Raw genomic sequence first — 26,244 nt, 5'->3', positions numbered from 1 at the left:
AATGTTTGTAGCTTTGCGCTTGCTGTTCTCATATTATGTAAAGTCACAGATGAAATTTATGAACTTAAAAGGCAGTTTCTTGTCTTTGTCCTTGGTGATGTTTGGCCAAAAAATGGCTTGGAAACAGTTTCACAAAATATTTGTCAGAAATTGTTACAAGACAAACACTACTCTCAGTTATGACCTGTAGGGACATTCTGTACCTTCAGTGTTGAAGAGAACAACACACATATTTTGTCATTTTGTCAAAGTCTGTACTAGCAAGATTGGTTCGGCATGTAGCATATCTACAATGCTTACTATCATTGTTCCAAAGATGATCCCAACTGCTCACTGCTATAATTTAACAACTTTTGGAGGTTTAAACAGCATCTCACAGTTTGAAGATGACTCTTGCTGTTATTTAAAATGATTTTCTACAGCTATGTGTCCCTTAACTTAAAAATAGATATACACCAATCATCCACAACATCAACAGGACTGACGGGTGAAATGAATAACAACTGATCAATTCACAATGCAATGCTCTGATGGGAAATCCTGGGTCCTGTTGATTATGTGGATGCCACTTGACACGCACCACCCACCAAAGTACCCTCTCTCATGGCAGTGGGATCAAGGAAAGCTGGCAGCCTGGTTTAATGCTTTGAGCTCTTTGTCACGTTGTCCCGGGCATCTGGAGCAGTTTTTGCCATGTGCCATGGTGTGCAGTCTTGCTGGGAGGGCCACTGCCATCAGGGAGTGCCTGTTTCCATAAGAGGGTGTAATTGGTCGGCAGTGGTGAGTGTGTGGTGCGTGTCAAGTGGCAACCACATGGTTGCCAGGACTGAAGGATTCCCAGCAGAACACAGCGATGAAACAAGATGATCAGTGTTTTTCACTTCGCCCGGTAGCCGTGATTAGTTGTTGCTCATACATCTGTAGTTCAAATATGATCGCTTACAGCCAATAATTATTTTGTTTTTCGTTATTCTGCTGCATCTGGCTCAACATCCTCTTTATACCTTTGTCACGTACATTTTAATCCAAGTCTGGCTGTAGGGTTTTGTTTGACAATTACCTCATGCAGAGTAAAATACTTTGATCTGAATAAATGCAGGAAGAAGTTAATTTGGCAGGTTTTTTTTTCTTTTTTTTTTAAAGTAAAAGATGTGTCCTCATCAAGCACTGATAGGATAGATTGTAATGGATAGGTTATTGCATATGATGTGAAACAGCGCCCCTTCTCTGTCATAACACTGAACAGACCAGTCACAGAAAAACGGGGGGGGGGAATCAATTAACACCAGCCCCAGGTGTATTAAATGCGTGCACGCATAATCTCTGTGGTGGCCACAATATGACACAAAGAACAGGAGCTCCAAAAGCTCAAGAGAGATATATCACCAGGGGATTTGACTCCTGAATATTGTACGGCACTGTTAACGTTATTGTAATGATTGTAATTATAATCTGTGCCAGGCTGAGCTGAAAAGAACAGAGCTGGTTATCGGTACTGAATTAATGACATTTATGGGAAGAATTGAGAGAGAAACAGATGGGGTGGGGAGAGTGGGGAGGGGTGAATTAATATTGTGAAAAGGGAGACAGGGTTGTGAGATGGAGGCATGAAAGAGTGAATTGCAATCATTCAGAGAAAGGCAGACATTAACGAAACTACTGAGATATATTGTGGAAAAAAGGGGACGATACCAGTGGCTGTATATCAAGACAGGAGTGATAATGAACTGAAAGCTTGAGTTCAGAGATACAGACAGTGATTGAGAGAAAAGTAAAAATGAGACAGGGAAATTATGTAATTCAAAGAAAAGGAATTATGAGATGGATGAACTAAATCCATCAGGAAATTATGTTTCAAATGAACACATAACACCCTTCTCTCTCCTCGTCTCCCCTCGTTTGTGTCTGCGAAACTCTGGCATAAAAAGCAGACAAAATCTACAAAACCATTTCACTTTTTTTAAAGTATTAAGCAAAGTATGAATGATTTAAAAAAAAAAGGGAAAAACTGTGTAGTCCCAGATGCTATTGATACCATCCAACCAGAGCCACAAATTCATAGCCCCGAATTCAACTGCACACTAAATAGAAACATTGCTGATTTCTTGAATGGCTGAAAATAGCCATAGCAACTTCCAATGAAAGCATTCGTCTATGAGGCACAGATAGACTCAGACCCACAGCGTTTCCCTGCACACTGTGGAAGGCTTAGCAATTATACACAAATCAAAGCTAGTCCACACAACATTTTGCTCCTCAGACTTTTCTCACAGGGATCCTTTACACCAAATTGGACACCTGATGGACTCCCACTGTGCCAAAATGTTGTTTACTGCTACAGAAGTTGGTGCAGCGAGGAGGCTGTTCAGAGAAATTCTGTATTTGCAAGTGAATTCTTGCCCAGCACCAGGAGACTGTTATTATCTGGTCTAGTTAATGTACATCTTCACAGTTATCAATAAGCTATGTTGATGTACAGTTATCGGACAGGGGATATGTAAAACTTTTTTCAAGTATTTATTTATTGCATTGCATTGCCGCTAAGGCCTCCTGCGATACACCCCTTAACACTGTAGGTCACGCTGTGCTCTCATAGCCGTCAGTTTAGTATACAATAACCAGTGCATGTTTAATTTACCAAATATGATTTACTCTTATTGCGAAGCAAGAATATGCTGGTCTGAGCCTCAGACGCAGGAGCATGCAGGGAGAAAAAGCCTTGGGAAAAAAAGCCACAAAGGGAGCGTTCATTTTCTTTTCCTTCCTGTCTTTTTAACCTGAGCAAAGCTATTTGGATCTTGTAATGCACGCACGCACACAAGCACGGATGCACGCACATGCACACACACACACACACACACACACCTCTTACCCCCTACAGGGCAGAACTGATGCAGGAAGAGATGAAATACCACTACCTCAGGGGTAAACACACCTCAGTTCACACACACACAAACCACTCATTTACTCTCACACACACACACACACACACACACACACACACACACACACACACACACATCTACGTATACACTTCTTGCTCCCCGCCTCAAAAAAATCTACTAAATTCTGCTCAGGAATATAGTCCCGACATCAAAGACCATATTTGCTTATTTTCACACCAATCACACACCGCTGTTTCCCAATGGCCTTTATGTTTTCCGTTCGCGCCTGTGCATTGCAGCTGTGTGTCTGTGTGTATGCGCGTGTGTATTTATAAGGTTATGTGTAGGTTTAGTTTTATGACTGTGTCTTTCTGTTTCTGTGCATGTCTCCTGTGTGTGTGTGTGTGTGTGTGTAAGTGTGGGGGGGGGGGGGGGTGTGTGGGTGTGATTTAGCCAGGTGTAAAATTGGTGCTGTAGAGGATTGCAGATACTAACTGGGTCAGGGCAGGAACAGGAAAGGGGGAATAAACTAGCCAGTATAAAGAAGTAACACAGATTAAACAGATCCTGCTTTTTGAGACATAAAGTAATGGTTTTCTTTTGGCATTTAATCGATGTCATTGCGGAGCTGAGCACTATGTCTGGTTTCCATCAACCATCACATTGGAGAACCTACAAAACTCTAAAGTATGTAGCAATGATGTAGCCTACCCACTAAAATCAAACTTGCAAAGTCATCAAGACCTTCTCAATTAATTCATCTTCAATAAAACCATATTATGAACACATAGCCTGTATCTGAGCTGAGTATGGACATTCGAACACAGTCGAGTGTATTATCTAGAAGTGCTTTCTATCAAAATCCAAAAATCAATTGCACAGAGTGTAGCACCCCAGAATCTGGGGAGAATTCTGGGTCTCAGTCTTTGTATTGAGCTCTGATGAAATCCATAAGCTTCCCTTAGCTGAACACACAGCTGGACTCTGCTACTCACCGGCTGCTTAACGCTAACTAGCTCAGCTGCTGCCAATTTCAAGATAGATTTTGCGGTGGCTTACTCAGTGCAATGCTTCCGTGGGGTCCTGCCACGGGCCGTTTTTGACTGAGGGGATAAATGAACCAGTACTGTGGTCACAGGCGGCTCTGTCCTGTGTGTTTATCCAATCGGCATTTATAGAAACAACAGATGAACCTATGTTGAAAGAATGTAGTCGATAACGATGGCTGATCAAACATGCACTCTTTATAAAGTTAATATAACATTAAAATTAAACCATAATACTATTATATTAACATTACACTTTTCATTTATTTATTTAATATCATACTACTATACTAACTAGTATGATTACTCATCCAGAGTGTAGATAGTGACAGTGGCAGAGGGGGATGATCTGGATTCAAGCTGCATCTTGCGTAACAAACCAAATCACTTCTCGCTCACCTGCTGCATTATTGCCTTGGAGCTGTCAACAACATGATGCCTATGAACAATGATTAAGCAATTTATGTGCAGAAAAAAAGAAACCAGTTTGATATCATTTCACACATACAAACACATGCACACTTGCTGCAAGCAAACTACTGTGACACTCCTGACAGACACTCTACACAGCTCTAACTAGGGTGGCCATCTTGTTTCAGCTACAGCGGCAGGATTTGTAAATAAGAGCTGAAAATGCTTTTCAGACTTCAACCTTCAATTCCAAAACATCTGATTAAAAGCTGTATGGTGATTTCCCTCTCCTCTCCTCCCCCCTTTACTGTGGCAAACCTCCAATGGACTAAAATATACATAGCGTGCCCATGCTGTTGGGCATTACAATGTCTAAACTTTATAAATTATTTGCTTTAAGCATATTGTTTGTTCCACAATCTATACATCAACACTATTTTTGTTTCCCCCAAGAAAACTTTGCTGTTGCTGTTGCTATATTGGTTACCTGAGCATCTGGCATCTGTCCTTGCTTCTGGGGCTTTCTCTGTTTGCTCATCCATTTTCCTCCTCCTCTTCCCCCTCCACATTGGGACTTCCATCCACTATTTCCCACCTGCACCTCTCCAGTCTTTCCCTCTCTTTCCCCAAAATGTACTTCAGCAAACTCATCTGGAGTCACAGTCACAGAGGTTATGGTTAAAGAGGGGACAAAGAAAACGCGAACATGATTTTCAATATTTGATTTCTAAGCTAACTAGCGGGCCTAAAAGACATAAAGTTAATGCCAAACTGTTACAGTCGATTTGCAAAAATACAGAGCGTGCCCATGTGCTCTGTCGCAATAAGAGCTCATTGTGCAGGGAAAAATATACTCTTACCTGGTCGCACAAGTATGCTCAGACTGCCTATTCAATGGGTGTATAAGTACATTATGTTGTCTCACTCGTTTAGAGAGCCTGACAGTGTGAGCATAGAGGGGAAAAAGCGTGTCATGCCAAATGTGTGGGAGTCAGTTTTGAGAGACAATACTCACAAACGCTATTCAGTCGCCTGATTCACCATGTTATGATGCCTTTATTTTGGCTCCATCAATATAACTGAAATATGCAACAATCATAATAACAACAAAAGACAGAATAATAGTGGTTTCGGACCAGTGGCACACAGCATTCAGTGAGCGGCAGCCTTGCTTTAGACCCCTTTCTAGTCAGACATTCTGACTTGTCAAAGCCGAAAAAAAAACCAAAAACAAACAAAAAAAAACACATGAGTGACCAATAACTGTACTGTACTTTTTGGTTAAGCATCCATGTAAGGCATGCCAGGAAGTGGGCATGCACGAAAGCAGAGCCCTAGAACTAGCTAAACCTCGATGGAATGCAGCCATCATTAATGTTATAAATTCCACTTGTGCTTTTCCTGCTTTGACAAGTCAACATGTCTGCTGTGAAAAGGGTCTAAAGCTGTTCAACCTAATGACCTACAAGAGGTGACATTTTGGCAAATCAAATGGTGGGATATGAGACACATTGAACAGCGCTCAATGCTTCTCAGTCAAGTGTAGAGCGACAGAAAGCAGGCTGCCAGGGCCCTGTCCAGTCTCTTTGCACTTTCAACCCTCTTAAAGTCCTGCTTTCCTCCCGTGTAACCTCAGCCAATCTCTCACTGACCTGTCTAAAGACGGATGCCCCTGTGTCAGCTCCTCCAGCAGCTCCTCCACCAGCCCCTCGGGACGCCCAGCTTCTCTCATCGCGGAGCTGCGTCTGTGACACCTGACAAAATAAGCTTCCTCTCTCCCGCTGCTTACCCCCCTTTTCCTGTCTTTCTACAACTGTGACAGGAATTCAACAAAGTCACATTGCCATATCAGCGAGAAACAAATAGACCTTTTGATATCCAGTATATTGAAGTGTCTGTCAATATTACTGCAGCAAATGTGCTTCAAATTAGCACAAAACTAGCTTAAAATTCAGAAAAGATTCAGATAGCCAGCTAGGATAACTTGAGCTAATGCAGTAATACAGAGAGTTGGATGCAATATGTTTCAACAGTGACATGCTAGTTAGTAAACAGTTTCGCATTTTAAAATTTGGGATGATTTACAATAATTAGCACACACTTAAATTGACTCTGGCTAAATTGCAGAGAGGCCTGGTTAGGTTACTAATTGCAACTATACTGTTATTGAGCATTAATTTTCCCAAGCAACTTACTTCAAACACAACATCCTCAGCATGGAAAACACCTTCAAACAAGGATTTTTTCAATGATTCACAGTTTTCACGTCTAAACCTTGTGGCTTATATCTTTTCCCTTTGTTTTGAATCACCTCATAACCAAGAAATACACACGCATCACAAACCTTCATACTTCGTAATGCCCCGTGTTTTTTGCAGCGTTTCAGTTGGTACCTGTGATGACGCGCTTGCTGGAGAAATCCACTCCTGATTAGCGGCTGGCGATGCTAACCGCAGACGATGCTAACCGCTAGCAACAGTCCCTTCATAAGTCTTCAGGTTGCGCCGGTAACGAACTTCTACTCTTGAGCAAACACTCGCTTAAACCTTCGGTTGATAACGGTAAATAATATTTTTTCTTAAAGTTATTTAGGAAGTTTGCTAGGACTTTACTTCTATTTCCCATCGCTTTCCCAACAGTCCCGCCCCCTCTAATAATCAGACAGGTTAATCCCCAGTGACAGTCAAAATGATTGACACCTGCCCAAACAAACGATAACCCGAAGAAGAGAAACCTGAGGCATTCACAGGCCTTTCAAAATATAGGACGTTTTGGCATCATTCGCCACATTTACCATAAAACTACTAACAGCACTATACATGTATAGGCCCACATCAGAACACTTTACCACGTGAAATAAATGTAATAAACCCATATTGTAGAAATTAGCAGGGCGCTACATTTAATTGTGTAAGTCTGTCATTATGTTTCTCCAGCAGTGCTCAGCACTTTGGCGCAGTTTTTTTCTATAATGTGAAAATTGGGCAAGTGCCAGCTACAAATAACAATGAGTAGTGGAAGTGTGACTGTTCTCACAACTTCAGGGATTGCTGTCACATAGAGATAAAAAAAAAAAAAAAAAAAAGATATATTATCTAGATCAAACCATGTCAGACTGTTGACATGCATCCACACAAACCTAGTTTACCCTTAGTAAAAGGTTTAAAAGCAGTTTTGCGTGCGCAAAACAAATATAGCCACTGGATGGAATGGACAGGTTGACAGATTGCATTGATTAAATATTCATACGGGGACCTGACAAACCGTCAAGAACTGTTTTGGGGAGCCTGACTTTGCAGTATCCTGCTAAAGCATGCACATATAAAGACAGTAGGCACAATGTGACTAAAGAGGAATGAATCTGAATACAGGAACACCAAAAAATCAGCATTTATGCAGCTAAAAATTTATTTTACCAATTCACCTGAACGTAGCATTAATGATGTAAGGATGAGAGGGGTTTACACTTTAAAGTTGGACAGAGGGTGCTGAAGAAAGAAACCCAAATGAAGGTAATAATACAGTAACTCAGAAGAGACTTAGTGCAGAATGTACGATGGCAGTGGAAATCATGACAATTGGAGCCCTTACATCACAGTAATCCAGTGTCAATTTGCATCTACCCACAATTTTCACTCTTTTTATCATTAATTTCATCATATTCTTAGAGCCTGTGCCTCTCACTTCACCAGACCTTCTGTAAAATAACACTGCCTGTGCCCTGGATGTGTGAAATGATTTCATTCTCTTGCCCTGTCTTGACTTTTATTTGGTTTGTAGCAGAAATGTGGGTTGTCGCAAATACCTCCTCGTCGAGCCATTTCCCCCTCCTTCTACATTTTTAAATAAGACCAGATTTTCAGGTCTGGGTGGGAAGGTTGGTGTTATTCACAAAAGAGTCTAAATGAAGTGTTTCAGTAAGTGGTGCATTCAGAGTCTTTGAATTGCTCTCAATTATTCTTCTGAGACACTCCCTTGTTTTCCGTGGACTGATTCATCATACTCCAAAACCCCATTAAGACTTTATTCCAGAAGTCTGTGGCCTACTTTGTATTGCAATTCCAAAAAAGAAAAAAAAAAGGTTGCCTTTTGATTTTATTATGCGTGTTGATGGAAATGATTAATTAGCATTTGAGCTTTTGTCAAAGCTTTTGACTGTCAGCGAGTCCCGCACACTATATGGATCAAATCCTCAATCTGGTCATTTCCAATTTTAATCCTGAGAGTCTGTCAAAGAAATATGTGTGCTGTTTCTGCCATCATTTGGTATTTGCATTTCATCCATCTACCCATCCGCCGCCCCAAAAACTCTCAGACGCTCTCTTGGCGCTCACACATTATTAATTATCAGACAGCTGCTGTTACATTCTCCGAAGTCTACTTGTTGTCCCAATCACGTCTCTCTACTCCAACAGTTTAAGTGGCCGCGACCTCGCCAGGCTTTCGCTTTTAGGATGACAAAACTTCGGTGAAGCCAATTATTTCGAATGGCGGCGTGTGACGCGAGAAGACGTCGGCCACAGCGAGGTGCGGTGACAGGATGAAAGCAACTCAAGCGGTTGAGGCACAGTTGGACTTTATGCCCATTTTCAACATACCAGACAAAAAGTGCTTGAATGGACAACTGTGATTCAAGTATTAATGAATATGTTTACCACCTGTTTAGCTGTATTGATTGGCAAAAAAACTGAAATCGATCAACATCACCCGCTATTTGAGGTTATTTAAGTATAAACTAAAGCTGCTGTAAGAATAATCACCTTGACATTCTTACGGGCTGCTTTGTTAAGAACCAGCATTTTGTAATAAATGAAAAAAACGCATAACCCGAAAGGATAACCACAAGCTGAAGAGCCAACAACATGGCGTGACAAACAGCCAATGAAGACAATTAGCAGACTTAATTTCAAAATGTCAGACTGTCTGTTTGAGGGCCTCTCAGGATAAATCGAGCACACCTCAGGAACTCTAAATTATTGCACACTCTGCCTCTCTGTCACTCGTTTTTTTTTTTCTTTCCTTTTTTCTTCCTCATCTCTCTCGGTGACTCCATCCTGACTGTTAATAAGTTTGTGAATATGCATAGAGACACAATAACGGATGGTTTATTGGATTATCCTCATGCCCAGGCAGCCATAAAGGCAAAGAGTGTTCAATCCTCAAGCTGGCATAAACTCAGAGGGATGTAAATGACTTCAAATTACATATGCGCTGACATCACACTGTGATCATAAGCCTGGACAATGGTAGCAATAATACTGCTATTCTGTGGTCCATGCAAACAGCATACCTCAGAAAATAAGAACAAAACAGGTCTTTAATCACAGTGGAATTACAATCCTGATCCATCCTTCCTTCCATGAAGTCACAGAAAACAGAAAAATACACACATTTCTCTTGTAAATGTAGCCGTGCTGATTATTTCATGAAGGAGGAAATGTAATTCCATTCATCCTGTGTAACCAAAACAATTAAAAGGTTGAAAAAACAACAACATCAAGGCTGAGGACGATGGGTGTTGGCGTGGCGAGGCGTGGCTAGGATTAAAATCCAGGTATGACTGCGGCATCTTAGAGATGCAACACCTGCCAGAGCAGCCAACTGCCGCTCTCTGTATTCTGTTCATGTCTACAGCTAATGTTAGCTTGTTAGCGAAGTTAGCTGTGCAGCTAGCTGGGAGTTGGTGTTTACGCCACTAGTACAGGACCTTTTGACTGGTGGGAGAGAGAGGTTTATAGGGCCCAGGGCTATCTGGTTAGCAGTAAAACTCATACTTATATTGTACCTGTAAGAGCCTGCTTAGCCACTGTCAACCAAACAGTAAATAGAAGACAGAAGGATCTGCAAAACACTCAATTATGTTTAATGTGTTGTTTTGTTTGCTTAGAAAAAAAAAATATATATATCGTCATATCGTATACGTGCACAGAGAGTGAAGGTTGTATAAAGGGTAGGTAAACAAAGCTACTTTGTCAAGGGGGGGGGGGGTCATTTTGATGGGGGAAAAAGACAACAAGTCAGTTCTGCTGTCTGAAAAGTTAATGTTTCCACAGATATTTATCAATGGATTTCAACCTTGTCCTGCAAAATCATCCAATATGGACATAACACACACAGTGCAGGGACAAAATTAAGCAAATATGTCCTGGCTTCTGTACAGAAGTGATGGAAGAAAACAAATCTCAACACGCCGTCTATATTTCTTCATCTTTGCTTTGATAGCGTTTTCTAATGAAGGCAGGTTGTGCCAGCCGTGCACAAGAGCGATTATGAGATCAACCAAGATCACAATCACTTAGATTATCCATTTAGTTTAATGAGGAACTATCTTTCATTTAATAGTTAATTCGCCCTGATTAAAACATTTTTATCAATTTAATTAAGGAGACTCTCCCAGGGAGAGCTAGAGTACAGTGCAAATGGTTCGTGCAATTACGTTTATTTGCTAATTTCTTCCAGGTATTCCCAATTTTGCGGTTAAGCAGCCGTGTGGGGTACCTTGCTTTTTTTTTTGGAATGCATTCAGTTTAATAATGTTACAAAATTCAGAAGCAGCACTGACATGAGAACTTCAGAGAAAGCCCGCCTTTTGGAGGACACGGAAATTCCCATTAAGCCCGCTTTAACCCAGTGGTCACCGACCAAAAAGCAAAAACGAGAAATGCAAGCAATTTGTAATTTATGGTCCTATACAATATTAATGTATTTTAAATGTTGTGATAGCAGGGCGGGTGTGTGTGTGTGTGTGTGTGTGTGTGAGAGAGAGAGAGAGAGAGAGAGAGAGTGTGTTTGTGCATCCTAGCTTTCAAAAGTCCGCAGGCACGAGACCAGCTCTATTAATCATATCTGTTTGTTGCACCGACATCATGAAGAGGGTGGACGGGTGAGTGGAGACCCTCCTAAAGTTCAGAACACTCTGCTGCAGTCAGCTATGCCAACTCCCCTCTCAGAGGCCTTTCAAAATGTGAGGGGTGGGGGGGAGACGGAGAGGAATTACTTCACAGCGCTTGAATCTGTGTTTAACACGAGAGCCGGTTAATAACATGATTCATCCACACGCCAGACGAACGTTTTTTTGTTTTTTTTTCCCACACAAGTGGCCGCCCGCTGAGCCGTAGACACTCCCGGGCCGGAACGCGGGGCTCCAGAAGGCGCAGCAATCAAGGGGTGGTGCTCTCAGCTCGTTATGGAAACCTACCATTGGAAAATCGCTTTTAAATGTTGATTAATGCGTCTGAGGTGAGGCTCGTCGAGTTGACGCTGATTTGAGGGCGAGCGGCATCGCCTTCAAGGTCGAAAACTGGGTAAAAAAAAAAACACACACACACACAAAAAAATGGCATCTTTGGACGCAAAGGTGTCATATACTGTTTCCTCTTGCCAAGAGAGAGAGAGAGAGAGAGAGAGAGAGAGAGAGATTGATCAGATTGGTGTGTGTCTGGCGTCTGCATATCGTCCGGTGCACAGACATGTATGTGTCTGTGTGTTCCATGTTAATCACTCTCCCCATAATTACCATTTTCTTGTTAATGGATTGGACCTTTTAATCACCATTTTGCCCTGTGTCCGCGGTGTGTGTGTGTGTGTGTGTGTGTGTGTGTGTGTGTGTGTGTGTGTGTGTGTGTGTGTGTGTGTGAAGGACTTAAAGAGAGACAGAAGGAAAGGGGAAGATGGAGAGAGAGAGAGAGAGAGAGAGAGAGAGAGAGAGAGATGGCAGAGGTAATTTGGCTTAACTAGTGGCGGGGGTCTAACTATGCAGACCATAAATCTTACACACACACACACACACACACATACAAGCTGACACGTGGGCACACACGCACATGCAACAAGCACACGTGAATGCCCATGCGCGCACACACTCAAACTGCACGGCCTTTCCTGTTATCTCAGATAAGCAGGAAATCCGAATCAGCCAATGAGAGCGTAGAGGGCATCTTTCACTATCTGTTTGTGCTCCGTCCCCTTTTCCCCTGCAAAAGTGGGGGAAACATGAAATGTCACACTCATTCTATTCTATTCTATTCTATTCTTTTATTTTGCTCCCTTGTTTAATTAATGCTGTATGGCAATTTGAGCAATAAAAGCCACCAGATTGTCCGCGAGCTGATTAGAAATTATGCCCGTTGAACTAAAGGAACACGGTTCATTCCCCCGCAGCATGAGAATTGCTTTTCAGCAACCGACCAAGTATCAAGGGGAGGACTCATTTCATCTCTCTATGATCCAAGTTCTTTATCCTCGACTGAACCAAACCGGATTTCCTTGGCTCGCACCGCGTCATGGGGAAGTTGCCTCCTCGCGCGGCTTACGTAATCAAAGAAAATCCATTTCTAACTTTAGCCGGAAACCCAGCGACGGTGGGAGCTCCTGTCCCTGATGCCGACTACGCAAGTCGGGCTAAAAAAAGAAAAAAAAAGAAAAAAAAATGGTATCCTGAGGTGACGGCAAATAGCCAGGCTGTGATTTGGCCAGGGGTCAGGCAAAACAGATTTGTATGCACCCCCTCTTGCAGTTGTTCTGTCCCCAGCCAAAACCGACATCAAGACAGAGAGCTCTTAAAAACTTAGGTATGAATATTTCTTTTTTTCTTAATAACGCTGAGTGTTTTCCGCTAAATAGGCAACAATTGGCACTAATGACGGAGGGGCGGTAAAAAAGATAGGTGAACTTTCTTAAACAAAGCTTTAAACGATTCAATCACCTATAGATTACAACCCCATACAGACGACGCTGACTGAGAAAAAGTGGCTTTCGGTCTCCCTTTCAAGTGTTTCCGTTGGCGTGCGACCCGCCAGTGAACTTGTTTGTGTCAAACCATGCTGTTGTTCGCGTCTCTCGGGCACGGAGCTGGCATCCTTTTTGGTTGTTGTTCTTTTTTTTTTTTTTTTTCCTCTTTTGTTGGGCGGATCTGTTCCATTAACAGAGCCTCTTCTGCGCATCTGTGCATCCCTCGTCAAACTGGCCGAGGCTGCTGTGTGTATAAAGTGCTGAGGAGGAGCCACCAGAAGAAGAGCCTCTCGTCTGAAGCTTTTTCCTGTTATCCAGGTAGGATACTCTTGCTTCCCAGAAGTTAGTTCCAGGTAGGCGCTCCCATCCGCAGCATCCAAAACGAAATCAGGGCTCACTCACGCAACTTTCTGTTTCTCTTGGTTTTGTGTCGCTTTGTGAGCAAGACAGAGAAGCTTGATTCAAGGATCCGTGTTCGGAAAAACTCAGCGATGACGGATGCTCCTATGGTAGATAAAACCTGATAAAGTGCTCTTTAGGGTCCCCTCCTTTCTGTCCGCCGGTGCCCCCCGTCGCTCAAAAATCACAAGTCCCGCTGCTGCCAGGGATCAAACACAACAGCTAATCAGCAGTACATGGAGCAAAATATTGCTTTTGTTTCCAGAGTTAACATAGAACAGTCCAACATATCGGCAGTCATGGTTGGTCTCAGCTGGGAAGGAGAAGGAATACTCGCATGGGTGGATGTGTTAGTGGAGGTGCATGTACAAGCTTTTATAAGCTTTCTGAAAAAAACATTTTGCGTCCAATTTTTGGGTCTTCAAATTAAATTGCGTGACAAAAGCAAGTTGTTCTTACTCCTCTCGAAAAAGTCCAAGAGCTGCTTCTGTGCAAATAAATGAGGAACACTTTTGCCTTTTGAACGACCGGCCTTTTAATCATTTAGCTGCTGAGTTTCCCTCCTTGTCTGATACATTTTTCACTTTCTTTCTCAAAATTTCAAGTGCCCCGATTCTCAGAAATGTTCCCCCACCTCGATAAAACTGTTCGGATCGAGGGTACGGGGGGGGGGGGTCGACAAGGTTTCCCTTTTGTGAACCGACATCATGTTCAACGGCGTCTGTCAGAGCTTTAGTGCCTACCTCGTCACCGTCTGTGTTTAGCCACGAGATAATCAAACATTTCAATAGATGGCACTCTCACATTTCACAGTTGATTTAATAACTTAATAAAAATATAATCATGGGGATGAAGTCTCAGCCAGATGCTATTAGGCACTATTGATTGCCTGATAAAATCATAAGGCAAGGAGAGTCTAATAAGGACTTCTATCTCTCTGAAATGAGTTATTTTCTGGGTATCGTGCTTTTTTTTTTGTCCTTCTTCTTTGCAATCACAGCTCACAGTGAAATTGTTCAATAACTAAAGGGAAACCACAATGTCACTAATCGAGCCTCTGCAATTTGCGTACTGTTGCTACACGGAGACATTTGTTCCCTCTGCGTTGATCTCATAATCAAGCTCAAGAGAATCCAATCCAGCGCTGACAACACCTTGCCTCTATTTGTTGAGACGACAAAGGTAGATGTTCTTTCAAAAAAACCCCATGTACGTTCCAATTCATGTATTTATACTGAAACTGAAAATATGTTTCCCTCAGTTTCCCTTGTAAATTCACGATCCCTAATATTCGATCATGTAAACACATTAGCTGATTAAAGCTCAGCGTTAATTGGCAAAAACACAAAGGAGCACCTTTTCGTAGCTCCAGCCTAAAGAAGCAAAAACTGGCTGCACATCAGTGGCGACCTAATAATAAACACCGGGCTATATGCCATTACAGGTGTTCGTGTTATGTTTGAAGTGCCGCATTTTCACGGAGATCAGAGAGGGTTGAACATGAATAATCTGCTTCATGAAGTGTGTAAAATACAGTTTTAATTTGTCTTCAGAAACAGGCCACCGCCATTACAGTACGCGGGCAAGTGAGACTTTTGTGTCACAAAATGAAAAGCGATCCATTCTGATCCAAATCTTTCTTTTTCCTCTCTCCTGTGTTTAGGACTTGAGAACAAATGATTAAAAAAAAAAAAGGTTTTGCCAGGATGGTCTTTCTAAGTTCTCCAAGGAAAACTTTTTTTTTTCACACATGGATCCAAGTGAAAATAAATATTTCAGGAGAAAAATACATTTCAGCTAATTCTTCTTCTTTTTTTTCCATGTGTGCAACCAAGTGAATTTTTTTGAATACTTCTCTCCTGGAAATGTGTGAAAAAAACTGAGATCAGACTGAGAAAAGGCTTCACCAGGAAAAAAAAAAAAAAAAAAACATCGTTCAAAGATACTGGTCCTACCTGGTCCTGAAGTTAGCTGGATGCGGGTGTCCGTCATACAGGGACAGGAAGTCATATTCTTCCTCAATGGCGAACGATAAGAACATGAGCTGGATTCTACTTCCTTCCTCCCCGACAATGACCCAGGTGCAGTTCGCCCCGTTGGGGTAGCCATAGGGAAAGCCTGGCGATTCTATACTGCCGTTTCGGCCTTTCAGAGTGCCGCCACATGTGTAGATGAAACCTAGAGGGAAGAAAAGAGAGAACAGTTCATTCATCTCTGCAAAGTTTTATTTACCTTCGCAGCGAGAGAAAAACAATAAATGGTGGCACAGCTGCTGTGTTGTAAACGCAAGGATAAAGAGGCAAAATGAACAAAAAAAGAAAGAGGGAAGGAGACGTTTCTTTTATGGTTTTTCAAGTCTAAGGCACGCTGGTGGCACACACCATGTGTGTTCGACAACAAGACGCTTTGATTGCACATGGCTGCGACTGCATCTGTGTGTGTGTTTCGCTCTGCGTGGAGTTAGCATTGAGTCAGTGTGTGTTGAGCAGTGTGTGCTGTGTCTGAGAACTGGCTTGGCTTTTGAGCTTTGACAGACGCTGAGTAACAACTGCAGGGTGCGCTCATACAACAAGAAACACGAGCACACAGGCAGCATCGGTGACAAAAGTCCAAACATGAACGCACGCTGCTACTCTATATCCATCAGAACCCAAAGGCAAAAAGACAATTACTATCTACAAACAACAATAAATGGAGTCAATAGAGCTAATCTGCTGGCCCAGCCCTGTATTGGTGGCTTACTATTCATCATTTCTTTCCCAGGTAACAGTCCGGCACTGAAGCAAGCCATCGCCTCACATCCACATAGGAACAAGCCACAAGTCGGCATGAGAGACACTAAGTAGGTCAGCCTGGGTCTGATATAACCTGGCTCTTTGATGCTGATATATGCTCGCATATTGATGGAGTGTAGGGCCAAAACTGTTGAATCATGTATTTATCAGGAAAAAAAAAAAAAAGTCTTATAGCTCCATGAATCTGCAAACGCTGCGAGGAGACCTTAATCTATTCCGTCCCCACGGCGAGGGCGCAGGGTACGGTCTGTTTCAGAGGAGCACTCCGGGAGCTGATATCCACTTTCAGCGCGGTGTGCTTGAACCCAGGTCCCCCGACTGAAGGGGGAAACTCAGTAGCCACTGAGCTGTCGTTCCACTTGACTAAATAAGCGAGCGACCGGAGCGGTACTCTCGGATTCGGCCCACGTGTTTTATTAAAGATCCAAAAACCTGGCTGGGACGTGTCCCAATGCGGGGCGACGACAGGCCTGCCGTCAGCTTTACCGATGCTTTTAAACGTGTTGTACGAGTGTCATAAGTGGACGACATTAACATCTGCACTCGCTGTCTCCATTCAGGTGAGAGCACAGCTGACACAAACGCAAAAGCATTTGTGTACACGCCATGCGGCATCAACGACAGCTAATGATTTCTTCAGGGAGGGAGAGGATAAATACGAGCTCTTAATGAGCTATTTCAGGCCCCTCATTATGGCTCTTTGTATGTGGTGGGAGGCTGGTACTGTAGGAGGCGGAGACAAGAGATGAGAGTACGGGAGGAGAGGAGTGGATGCAAAATTAACAGCTAAATCAACAGCAGCAGTCATTATGAGAGTGTTATGAGAGTGTGATGATGACGCTGCGTTCAAAATGCTAAGACCTCAGAGTGCGTTTTCAAGTTAAACCTTTCATCTAAAGTTTGTTTGAGGTCAGCTGAAAGGTGGGAATCAACCATCCATCTAATCGATTATCAGAAAGAATAGGCGGCGGCATGTACCTGCAATAACTGTTAACCGCCACTGGCTGTAGCTGCCATTAGCTGGTTAGCTCAGTTAGCAGCGCAGCAAGCGGTCCTGACCGGGAGCTCGGAGCACCGCTTATTCAAAAATAAGGTCCCCAGAACACTGCTGAAAGCGAGAGAGGTGGCAGGGTCCGCCACATACAAACACAAAGTACAGTATACTGTAACAGTATGAAACTGCTCTCCTTTAAGGTCAGTTTGTCAAATCAGATTATTCAGTGATGAAAGCCTCTTCTGATTAAAATGTCCTCTGCAAAACTGCATAGTGCACCTTTAACATTTGAATGGTTTCAACTAAAATCTTACACATTGCACCTTTAGCCCACGTCTAGGTCAGATTCAGCTGTGTGTGTATTGATTGCTGACAAGTACTAACTTAAAATGGCTGATACACCATCAATGGAACCACGTGTATGTGTCCAAATGTACAATATTTACAGACATTTTTACCTGATACTGTCATATTTTGGATTTTTTTGGAGGCGGATGAGAGGAGCGTATACGTTTCATCCTTTGCACTTCCTGTTACGGGCTGCTTGTACTGATAAATTAGAAGTGAAGCTAATTCGGCTGCTGTACTCATTCCAATTCTCTCCGGGCTACAGAGCCTGCTAAATGCCTAAATTGTAAAATGTAAATGTAATTGATCTCCTTGGACTTTACGGTTCACATCAGGATCATTATCTCCCCCCTTTGATCTTAATGATCCTTTTATATCAAACACAACCACAGGTGCTAGATGAAAACCTCGGCGCGTCCAGGAGTGCAAGTCGCACCACAGCATTTTTTTTTTTTTTTTTTTTTTGGCTGCGCTCTATTGATCCCCCGGTGGAGAAACTCCTCACTTCTTCCACTCCACGGGGGGAGACAGTTTGCAGAGTCAGCTTACAGAGCAGACACCCTCGGCGCTGGAAGGGATTTAGGATCAGCCTGCTCAAGGACACTACAACAGAGTAGAAACTTGCCGTTAGATTGGACTTGATCTTGTGTCTTTCGCGCTGGGAGATGGGGTTGCAAATCGCTATCCCTCTGAGCCTGTTGATATATTTCAACTCCCCGGTTCGGGGAGCTCTGGTGTATTATTCCAGATTAAAAGAGAGTGTTTAATTGAATACTGCTGCTACTGTATGTTTTAAGTCCTTGAACTCCTAGGCCTTAATTGATCTCCTCTGAGTGCAAAGCCCAAATCAGGACGATCATCCCCCCTGCCTTTCATGTTTATGAGCCTCGTTATTTACCGTGGCAGTCAGGACCAGGGGGACAGCGGGGCCGAATCCCGCTGGATGCTTTTCCAACCAATTATCCGGGACGGAAAGCCCAACCAAAAAACTGTGTGTGTGTGTGTCTGTCCGTGTGTGCCGCCATGTGTTTGTCCAACCCTCATTTACCCAGACAATTCCAAGACCATCACAGTGACAGATTTAATGACCAATGGCAGTCAGGGCTGCAATTAAGGGCCGGTATCTCTGTCCTTTCACAACCAATCAGAGCTGAGATGTTGGGGAACTGGAAGGGACAGGCAGAGCCATATGAGAGTGCGTGCGCACACACACATACACACACACACACACACACAGACCTACCAAACTAAGTCATATCTATATATACTACAACTGACACTCACAAAATACACACATCCACATCACTTTTTTCTTTGTTTCAGAAAACCAAGGGGCTGGTGATTCCACCGCCCACCTCTGCCGCTTTCTTCTACCGTGGAAAGATCGTGCACAGCAAGAAATCAAACTTATTGAGCAGCCATTTTGGCTCGGTTCAAAGAGGGAGGGCTCCATGTGTTTCTCAACAGAAATCAAATGCGATGATCAAAGTCCAGCAGGATTGACGCTTCCACAAGGCAGCAGTTCACCTTAGGACAGCGAACATTCAGAGTAACAGAGTCAAAGGCGGACATATCAGAACCTCCATCTAATCTGTTTGTTTTTTTTTTTTAATTAAGCTCTTTGTGATGCAACAAACACCGCATGTGCGAGATAGCGCTCGACTTTTGTATAAAACCCCTGATGTTTTGAACAGCGGTTCAGTGACTGATGATTAGCATGGAGGCACATTTATAAAGCCTCGCCCACCATGAAGATATTGAGTCTTTGAGAGGTTATCTAAAGTTGAAGCCCAGGTTATTTGATTCTCTGAACGATTTGTTTTATGTGTCTGACTGAATGGACCAAAACCAAACGGGAAATAACTAACGCTGTCATTTTCAAGTGTACGCGCGAACATGTTTGACGCCAACTCGGATTTGAGTTTTTCAGTGCGTGCACAACGTTGTACGTTCCTTGGATTTTCATTTTCTTTAAGTAATGAGCAAGTAAGCTTGTTTTCCTCCGTAGGCAGGAAAACCATGCACTGGAAGAGAATGATGCACCACTTCCCGACAGCCAGATACACAGACTGACTGACGCATATGTGACTGGAATCAAGATTTTCGTAACCCCCGGTCTGTTGACATGCGGAGAGGTTATGAGGACAAGATTCAGGATTAAGCTCACAATGGAACCTTATTAGTGGAGTGCGATGAATTTGCTCAGCCAGAGGAAAGGCGGGAAGTCATACAAAGGCCTTATTATATCACATGTTGCAGCGGAGAGGCTGCAAATTGTGAATAATATTATCAAGTGCAATTGGGAGTTATTTAGAGTAATGACGCACTAAGTGAGGTGTTTACCGAACTCCCAAGGGTGCATTTTACTTACGCGCCCACCGTTGGACTAGTTAGGATTTGCTTAAAAGCTCCGAAGCAAGACGCACGGCTTGGACGACCCAGGGGTAATATTCCGTTGAAAAATGGTAACTATAGTGGGAATATGGTGAAAACAACATTTTTGAACAACAAAAAGCCACGCCAGCTGTTATTTACAGGCTTGAGCGCTCTTGTGAATTTCACATGCAGTCAATCAAACTATGAGAAGGTTGATGGACAGGATATCTAAATGGTTCACACAGTGAGTCTTCCTTTTTTTTTTTTTTTTGAGCTGACTGACTCTCATGGGAGTGATGCTACATGAAAGTGCAGACAGGTGGTAAGAGGTCATACCTTTAACATCCTTTATCATCGTCAGGAATCAACTTTACGAGCCTATCTATCTTTGTTTTCATTTTGGACATGATAGTGATCGGGATGCAGGCCCACAGAGAATGCCAATTTTTGAAACTATCTTCTAATTACTTTAGCCCTTTTCCTTCTATGCTCCAGATCGGTCACTTCTCTGAGAACTCGGAGTGAAATCAGGTCATTCATTAATTAAGAGGTACCTTTTAATTCATAATGAATGACATGAAACAAGCAGGTGTTTGCAGTTATATTTGTCCAGTGAATTCCCCTGTGATGGATGCAATCACACCACAAGGTGCTCAATTTAAATCTGAAATATGTACAAATTTTAGCGAAAAACATTCAAAAATGAACCAACATCATCAAGAGATCGCGAACAAATAACAAAATCAACGCAAATATGTCTATGTTTCACTTTCGCTAGCCCCGGACCTGAATTTGTTTTTTTCTCAGAGGCGTCCAGTGCTCCTGTGCTGGTGGTATAAACATAATCATTCCCCTTGTAGTCCGGCTAGCTGCATGGCTAACTGAGCTAAAAAGCTAACAGTAGCTCCACTCATGGATGTGTAAATGTACATTTAGCAGCAGTTAGCAGTTACTCTGATGATACGCTGGCATTATTTGTTGGGAGTAAGAATTCAAGGGGACAAATTGTTAGGTAAAGCACTTTTAAAATCTTAATTTCAACCAAATGCATTAACATGTTTGAATAGTTCTTAGCCTGTCTTCACATTTTTACTGTTTTTCCACTACCGGCTTAAGGAATATCTTAAGACCCCGTGAGGCTATCAGAAATGAACACCGCAATTTGGAACCGACAGTCCACAAATGGAAAACGCGACCGAGTCTGTCACAACTGTATCTGAACGCAACAGACCAGAGGGTGTCTTGGTTCAAATGAAGTAACTTCATTAAATTGAGCAGCTCGGATACAGAGCGGGGTGAATAAAGAGCGGCACAGAACACCGAAAGACAGAGATGGAAGGCAGAATAAACAGAGAGAAAGGGACAGATTTCCCCTCGTTCATCATTGCACAAAGAATGAACGGATGATTTAAAAGTCATCACTCAGAGGGACGGAGGCGAGAGAGGAGGGATGAGGAGAGATGGAGGAATACAGAAAAGGCAGAATGGAGAGCGGAAGAGCAGGAAGAGAGGAGGAGGAGGAGGAGGAGGAGGAGGAAAGAGAAACAGCGAGACGGAGACAGGGGTAAAAGAGAGACTTCTAATTATGCTGACTACCAGACCGAAACTGACAGCCCCTCTACACAGCATAGCACGCGCACACACACACACACACACACACGCAGAGGCACAGGGTCACAGAAAGACAGAGCAAACATGAACACACAGGCACACACAGAGGTTCACACAGGCATGCGCACATACTAATATGGGCTGATTCGGAGTGATATGTGCACAAATCCATGCTTCATTTCACACCCATGAGTCACGCGCACAGACGCGCAAACACACAGCCGACTGAGCGCCGTCCTGTCCAGTCCTGCCCTCTCACATGCATATATTCACATAAAAAGCCCCCCCAGCACCCCGACCTTACTGGTTTTACCGTTTCCACGAGACTCTGTTGCCGTTCAGTCACCACACCCTACTCAAATTCACCACATAAAAATAGATCTGAGTACAGTGAAATTTCTGTATGTAGAGGTGCAACAGATGCAAAAGAAGAGTAGGTCATGGGTAGAGTTGAAAAAAATGTAAAAACTGTGATACTGTGTCTGGGACAAATATGTGCAGTTCATTCAAGAAAAGTACAGCTGTTGCCCCCTCATAGAAAAAAAAAAAGACTACAAACTTTTGTAGAGCCACCTTCGAAGATTACAGCGTTTAATGCTAAAAAGATTGTGGGCGTAGCATGGCTTTAAGCATGGTTACCCCCCCCCCCACAAAAAAGGAGACTTAAACAGAGATGCTAATTGGCGAACAGTGAAAGATTTGTGGTCGCACTGGGTAGCTCCCAGGTGTGAATATATGCACTGGTGCTAATGAGGAGCAGGGTTTAGCTGGAAAAGAGCATGCATGCTCAGCAAAACCTTCCCTGGATAAAAGAAGCTTAAAGACAAAGACGAAAATCTGCTTCTTCAATTGAGTGGATTTAATGAACCCCGGTCCGCTATATGGGCTTGATCTCTTTCATCAAAGCAATATTCTCATCCTGAATGTCTTAAATAATACACCGCAGGAAAGAAAAACACGGGCCTAACAAGTGGCTTATGCCGACACTTGTCATCTTAAGACATTCCCATTTTCACGGCGCAATTTGTTACGGACGCAAGTTTTTCTAAGGTCGTAGTTTCTGAGTCTCATGACAGCACATCATCAAAAACTCGGTTTAGCCTCGGTGGACCTTTCTGTGTGGAGTTTGCATGAGGCTTCTGTTTTTGCAGCGTAGAAACAAGCAGAGTGCACTAATTGCCAGTATGACTGCGTCCAGTTGGCCTGGTGATGTAAGCTGCTGACCTTTTTTCAGGATATTTAACAGCCTGCGTTGGGCTCCGATGAGACTTTCTAAACTCGTCTGCGTTGAAAACATGGAGGCCATTTATCGGCTTCTGTAAGGCTATGTGTGGTGCTGCAAAGGGCTGACGCAGGACGGCCCGACTAAAACTCACCCATTGGCTCGTGCCACATAGCGCAACACAGGCACTCACGGCAAAAAAGGGTGGGGAAACAGACAAAGACAGGAAGTGGAAGGTAAAACTAGACACACAGGGATATGGACTACAAAATAAAACAAGAGATCAGCTATGTTTCCAAACTGCAACAATACAGTCACGTGGCAATTTAAATACTGTATGAAGCACTAGTGTACATTTTATCTAGCGAGCATCAGGGTGGAGGAGAAACCTGCTGCCATTGAAACTGTTTCAGAATCACAAAATCCTGCCTCTAAGGGAATATTTTGAACTTCTGTGCCTTCCGGGTCTTTGCATCGGCTGAGCCTTCACGCTGGGCCCCTCGTTTGCATTTTATCTTCCAAGGGTACCTGCGCGAACACACCCACACCGCGACCTCTTGTGTTCCTCCTGATGCAACGCTGCATGCGCTTATCCAGAAGGCTAATACACGCTGACAGACTCTAGCCCCCTCGAGCCCTTTAAAGACAAGTGATTAAAACACAGTCATGAGGCATAGTGAAATCCTTGAAACCCGGCCAAAAAGAATACATATATATGAATATAAAAAATCAAAGCCGTTGCCATAGAGTAAGACAATTTGACTTCGCGCACTGCGAAACAGGCGTGACGATTCTGAGGGGGGGAAATCAATTGCTAAGCTTGTCATTTCCCACAGGGAACCCTATGATCAATATAGCCATTTCCGCATGGTGCTGAAAATGAGGAAACAGCAAAATTACCCTATTCTTCATTTGAATGGGACCCTCGATACCTTCTCAAGGCTGCTGGGCGTCCCCAGTTCCTACTTGGGGGGGCCAGCAATGTGGCCGTGTGAGACATATCTGTGTGTATGTGTGTGTGTGATAGAAAATATTTCTCTTATCCTCAGCACTATTGTGACATTACACCGGTCCAGCCCTGAGAAAAATGCGCTTTAAATTCTCTCCCATCTCTCTGCCTCTCTCTCTCTCTCTCTCTCTCTGTGATTCCCCCTTTGTGTTCGTCCGTCTACCTTTCATCTCTCTGCCGCTCTCTCTTCCTCTGCCGCTCCGTCTCTGCCTCCCTCCGGGGACCTCGGTGATACCAGATTCGCTTAAAGGGCTATTCCGTCTAATCTCACTGACTCTCATTTATGATTAAAGGATGGCTTTCCCACCGGAGCGCACTGACCAACCACATCACTGCAGACAGGACAAACCACCCAATCAGTATTCGGCTCACAGCGGCACTCGGGCACCGGAGGCGAAATGAGATGTGTATTTGAGTACACGCATGTGTGCGCATGAATGTGGTGTTAGTTAATTTAAATGAGCTGTCCGCGCCTCTTGAAAACGATAGTATCTGGTAATTTTCTCTGAGGCGGTTTTGGAAGAGAGGAAGAAAGGACGAAAAGACGGGGCGGAAAATGCAGAGGAGGGGTCGGTGGGGTGAGCAGAGCGACAGAAAGGTAGTCAAACCAAACGCAAAAAAAAAAAAAAAAAAAAGGTGAGACCGAATGAAGAGTGGAGTGGTGGGGGCAGCCAGGGTTTGGAACGAGGGAGGAAAGAGAGATAGAAAAGGCAAAAATGCGATGGAGAGAGACAGAGCAAGAGAGAGTAAGCATGTTTGAAACGTCCCATTGGTTCCTGCTGTCAGGAACGCTTGTCAGCCAAGAATTAGACTGCTCCACGCTGCCACTGACTGACAGTTGGCCTGCGGTCTAGACTATACCCTGGAGTGGTTGAGGCTAAATAAGGGAAATGCCTAGAGAGAGACAGAGGGAACACACCGGGCTGAAAATCAATTTATAACACTGTCAGTCAGAGGCAGAAGGGGGAGGGGGGGGGGGGATAGAGATAAGGAAAGAGTAAAAACAGAAAAAGAGAACAGGGGTGAGGGAGAGATGAAGGGTGAGAAAGGGGGACATATAAAATAGAGAGACAGAGACAAGATTCGAGAGCAAGGTAAACAAGTGGGACTGATTGAGAGACGATGAGACCAGAGGGGACCTGAGGAGGGGAATCAGAGAGGAAGAGAAGAGGAGGCGGCGAAGGGGAGAGAGACAGAGGGGAAGATACAAGCAGACAGACACATGCTACTCTGCCTTAAACCTTGAATATATCCTCCGCAGGTGGCAGAGCCTCTTCAGATAATACCCCTCTGCGGAGAAGTAATCGGCCTAATTAAAGACCTTTAAAATGCTGCCATCGAAAGCCAAAGCAATCCAGAACCACAACTGCTGCAAATCAAGATTACGTGACTGGAAACACTGGATTACTTCATTCATTTAGACTGATCAACTGTGTCATGTTTAAGCCACTGTTTAAATTCTCAGAGCAAATGCTGTGACTGCACAACCACTCATTTAAATATTAATAAGCTAACCTGTAATCACTATTCATACCGTACTTGTGTCAGTTTTTAATCACTGTGTTTAAGAAATGCCTCGTGGAGGGATAACATACTGTAATTATAATCATTACTCGCCTACCTTTAAGCAAATCTAATACAAGGGTTTGTTACCACTTTTTGTCGTTTTTTTATTCATTATACGGCACAGCCTCCAGTTACTTGATACGTGAGATATTAAAGAAGACATTTTAATTATCCTGACTTGTCCCTGAACACAAAGGGACGTATTTAGAATGAAATAAAAGTGTCCAGGAGGAACAGTTTTAGTGCCTCCACACTAGAGCAAATACTAAAAAACAGAATAGTGATGAACATAAATTAAAGGAGAAATTACACTGGACTCCACCGCTGTAAACATGAAGGATTTACAAGGAAAAGGAAGGCTGAGCAGGACAAATGAGACATGGACTGAGCACAGGAGCATGTATGGGCAAGTACAACAGCTATGATCCCAGGATACTGTGTTCCCAGGGGCCTGTAGTTCCAAAGGTCCTCTGCTGCCAGGGTCCTATGTTTCCAGGTCTCTGTGTTCCCAAGATGTTCCCACGGTCTGGTAATTCCCAAGCTCTTATGCCTCCAGGGTGATATGCTCCAAGATGTTCCCAAGATAATATTCTCCCAGTGGTCTATCTTCCCAGGGTCCTATAGTTCCCAAGGCCCTATGCCTTCAGCGTCCTCTGTTCCCAAGATGCTTCTAGGGTGCTGTGTTCCAAGTATGTCCCTCAGGGCCTACAGTATGTTCCCAGAGTCCTATGTTTCCCAATATCCTGTCTCAGGTTCCCATGTTCCAAGTGGCCTATGTTCCCAGGGTGAATATGTTTTTTGAGGGGACCTATGGTTCCCAAGGCCCTATGTTCCCATGGGTTTAAGGTCCCA

The 26,244-nt window shown here is 43.4% G+C and overlaps 1 protein-coding gene across 2 annotated transcripts in view; it reads right to left on the bottom strand.

Moving 5' to 3' along the window:
- Positions 1–26,244, bottom strand: part of csmd3b (CUB and Sushi multiple domains 3b) — a 363,253-nt gene that overhangs the window by 253,243 nt on the left and 83,766 nt on the right. For both annotated transcript variants that reach the window (XM_037092815.1, XM_037092814.1), the window contains one exon: positions 15,427–15,649. In XM_037092815.1, coding sequence (XP_036948710.1) covers positions 15,427–15,649 — 223 coding nt within the window. The remainder of the gene's footprint in view (positions 1–15,426; positions 15,650–26,244) is intronic.

The sequence above is a fragment of the Acanthopagrus latus genome, chromosome 3 (assembly GCF_904848185.1).
Source record: "Acanthopagrus latus isolate v.2019 chromosome 3, fAcaLat1.1, whole genome shotgun sequence".
Lineage (NCBI taxonomy): Eukaryota > Metazoa > Chordata > Actinopteri > Spariformes > Sparidae > Acanthopagrus > Acanthopagrus latus.
Note: the sequence above shows the minus strand (reverse complement) of the source record. Positions and strands in the feature narration are given on the sequence as shown.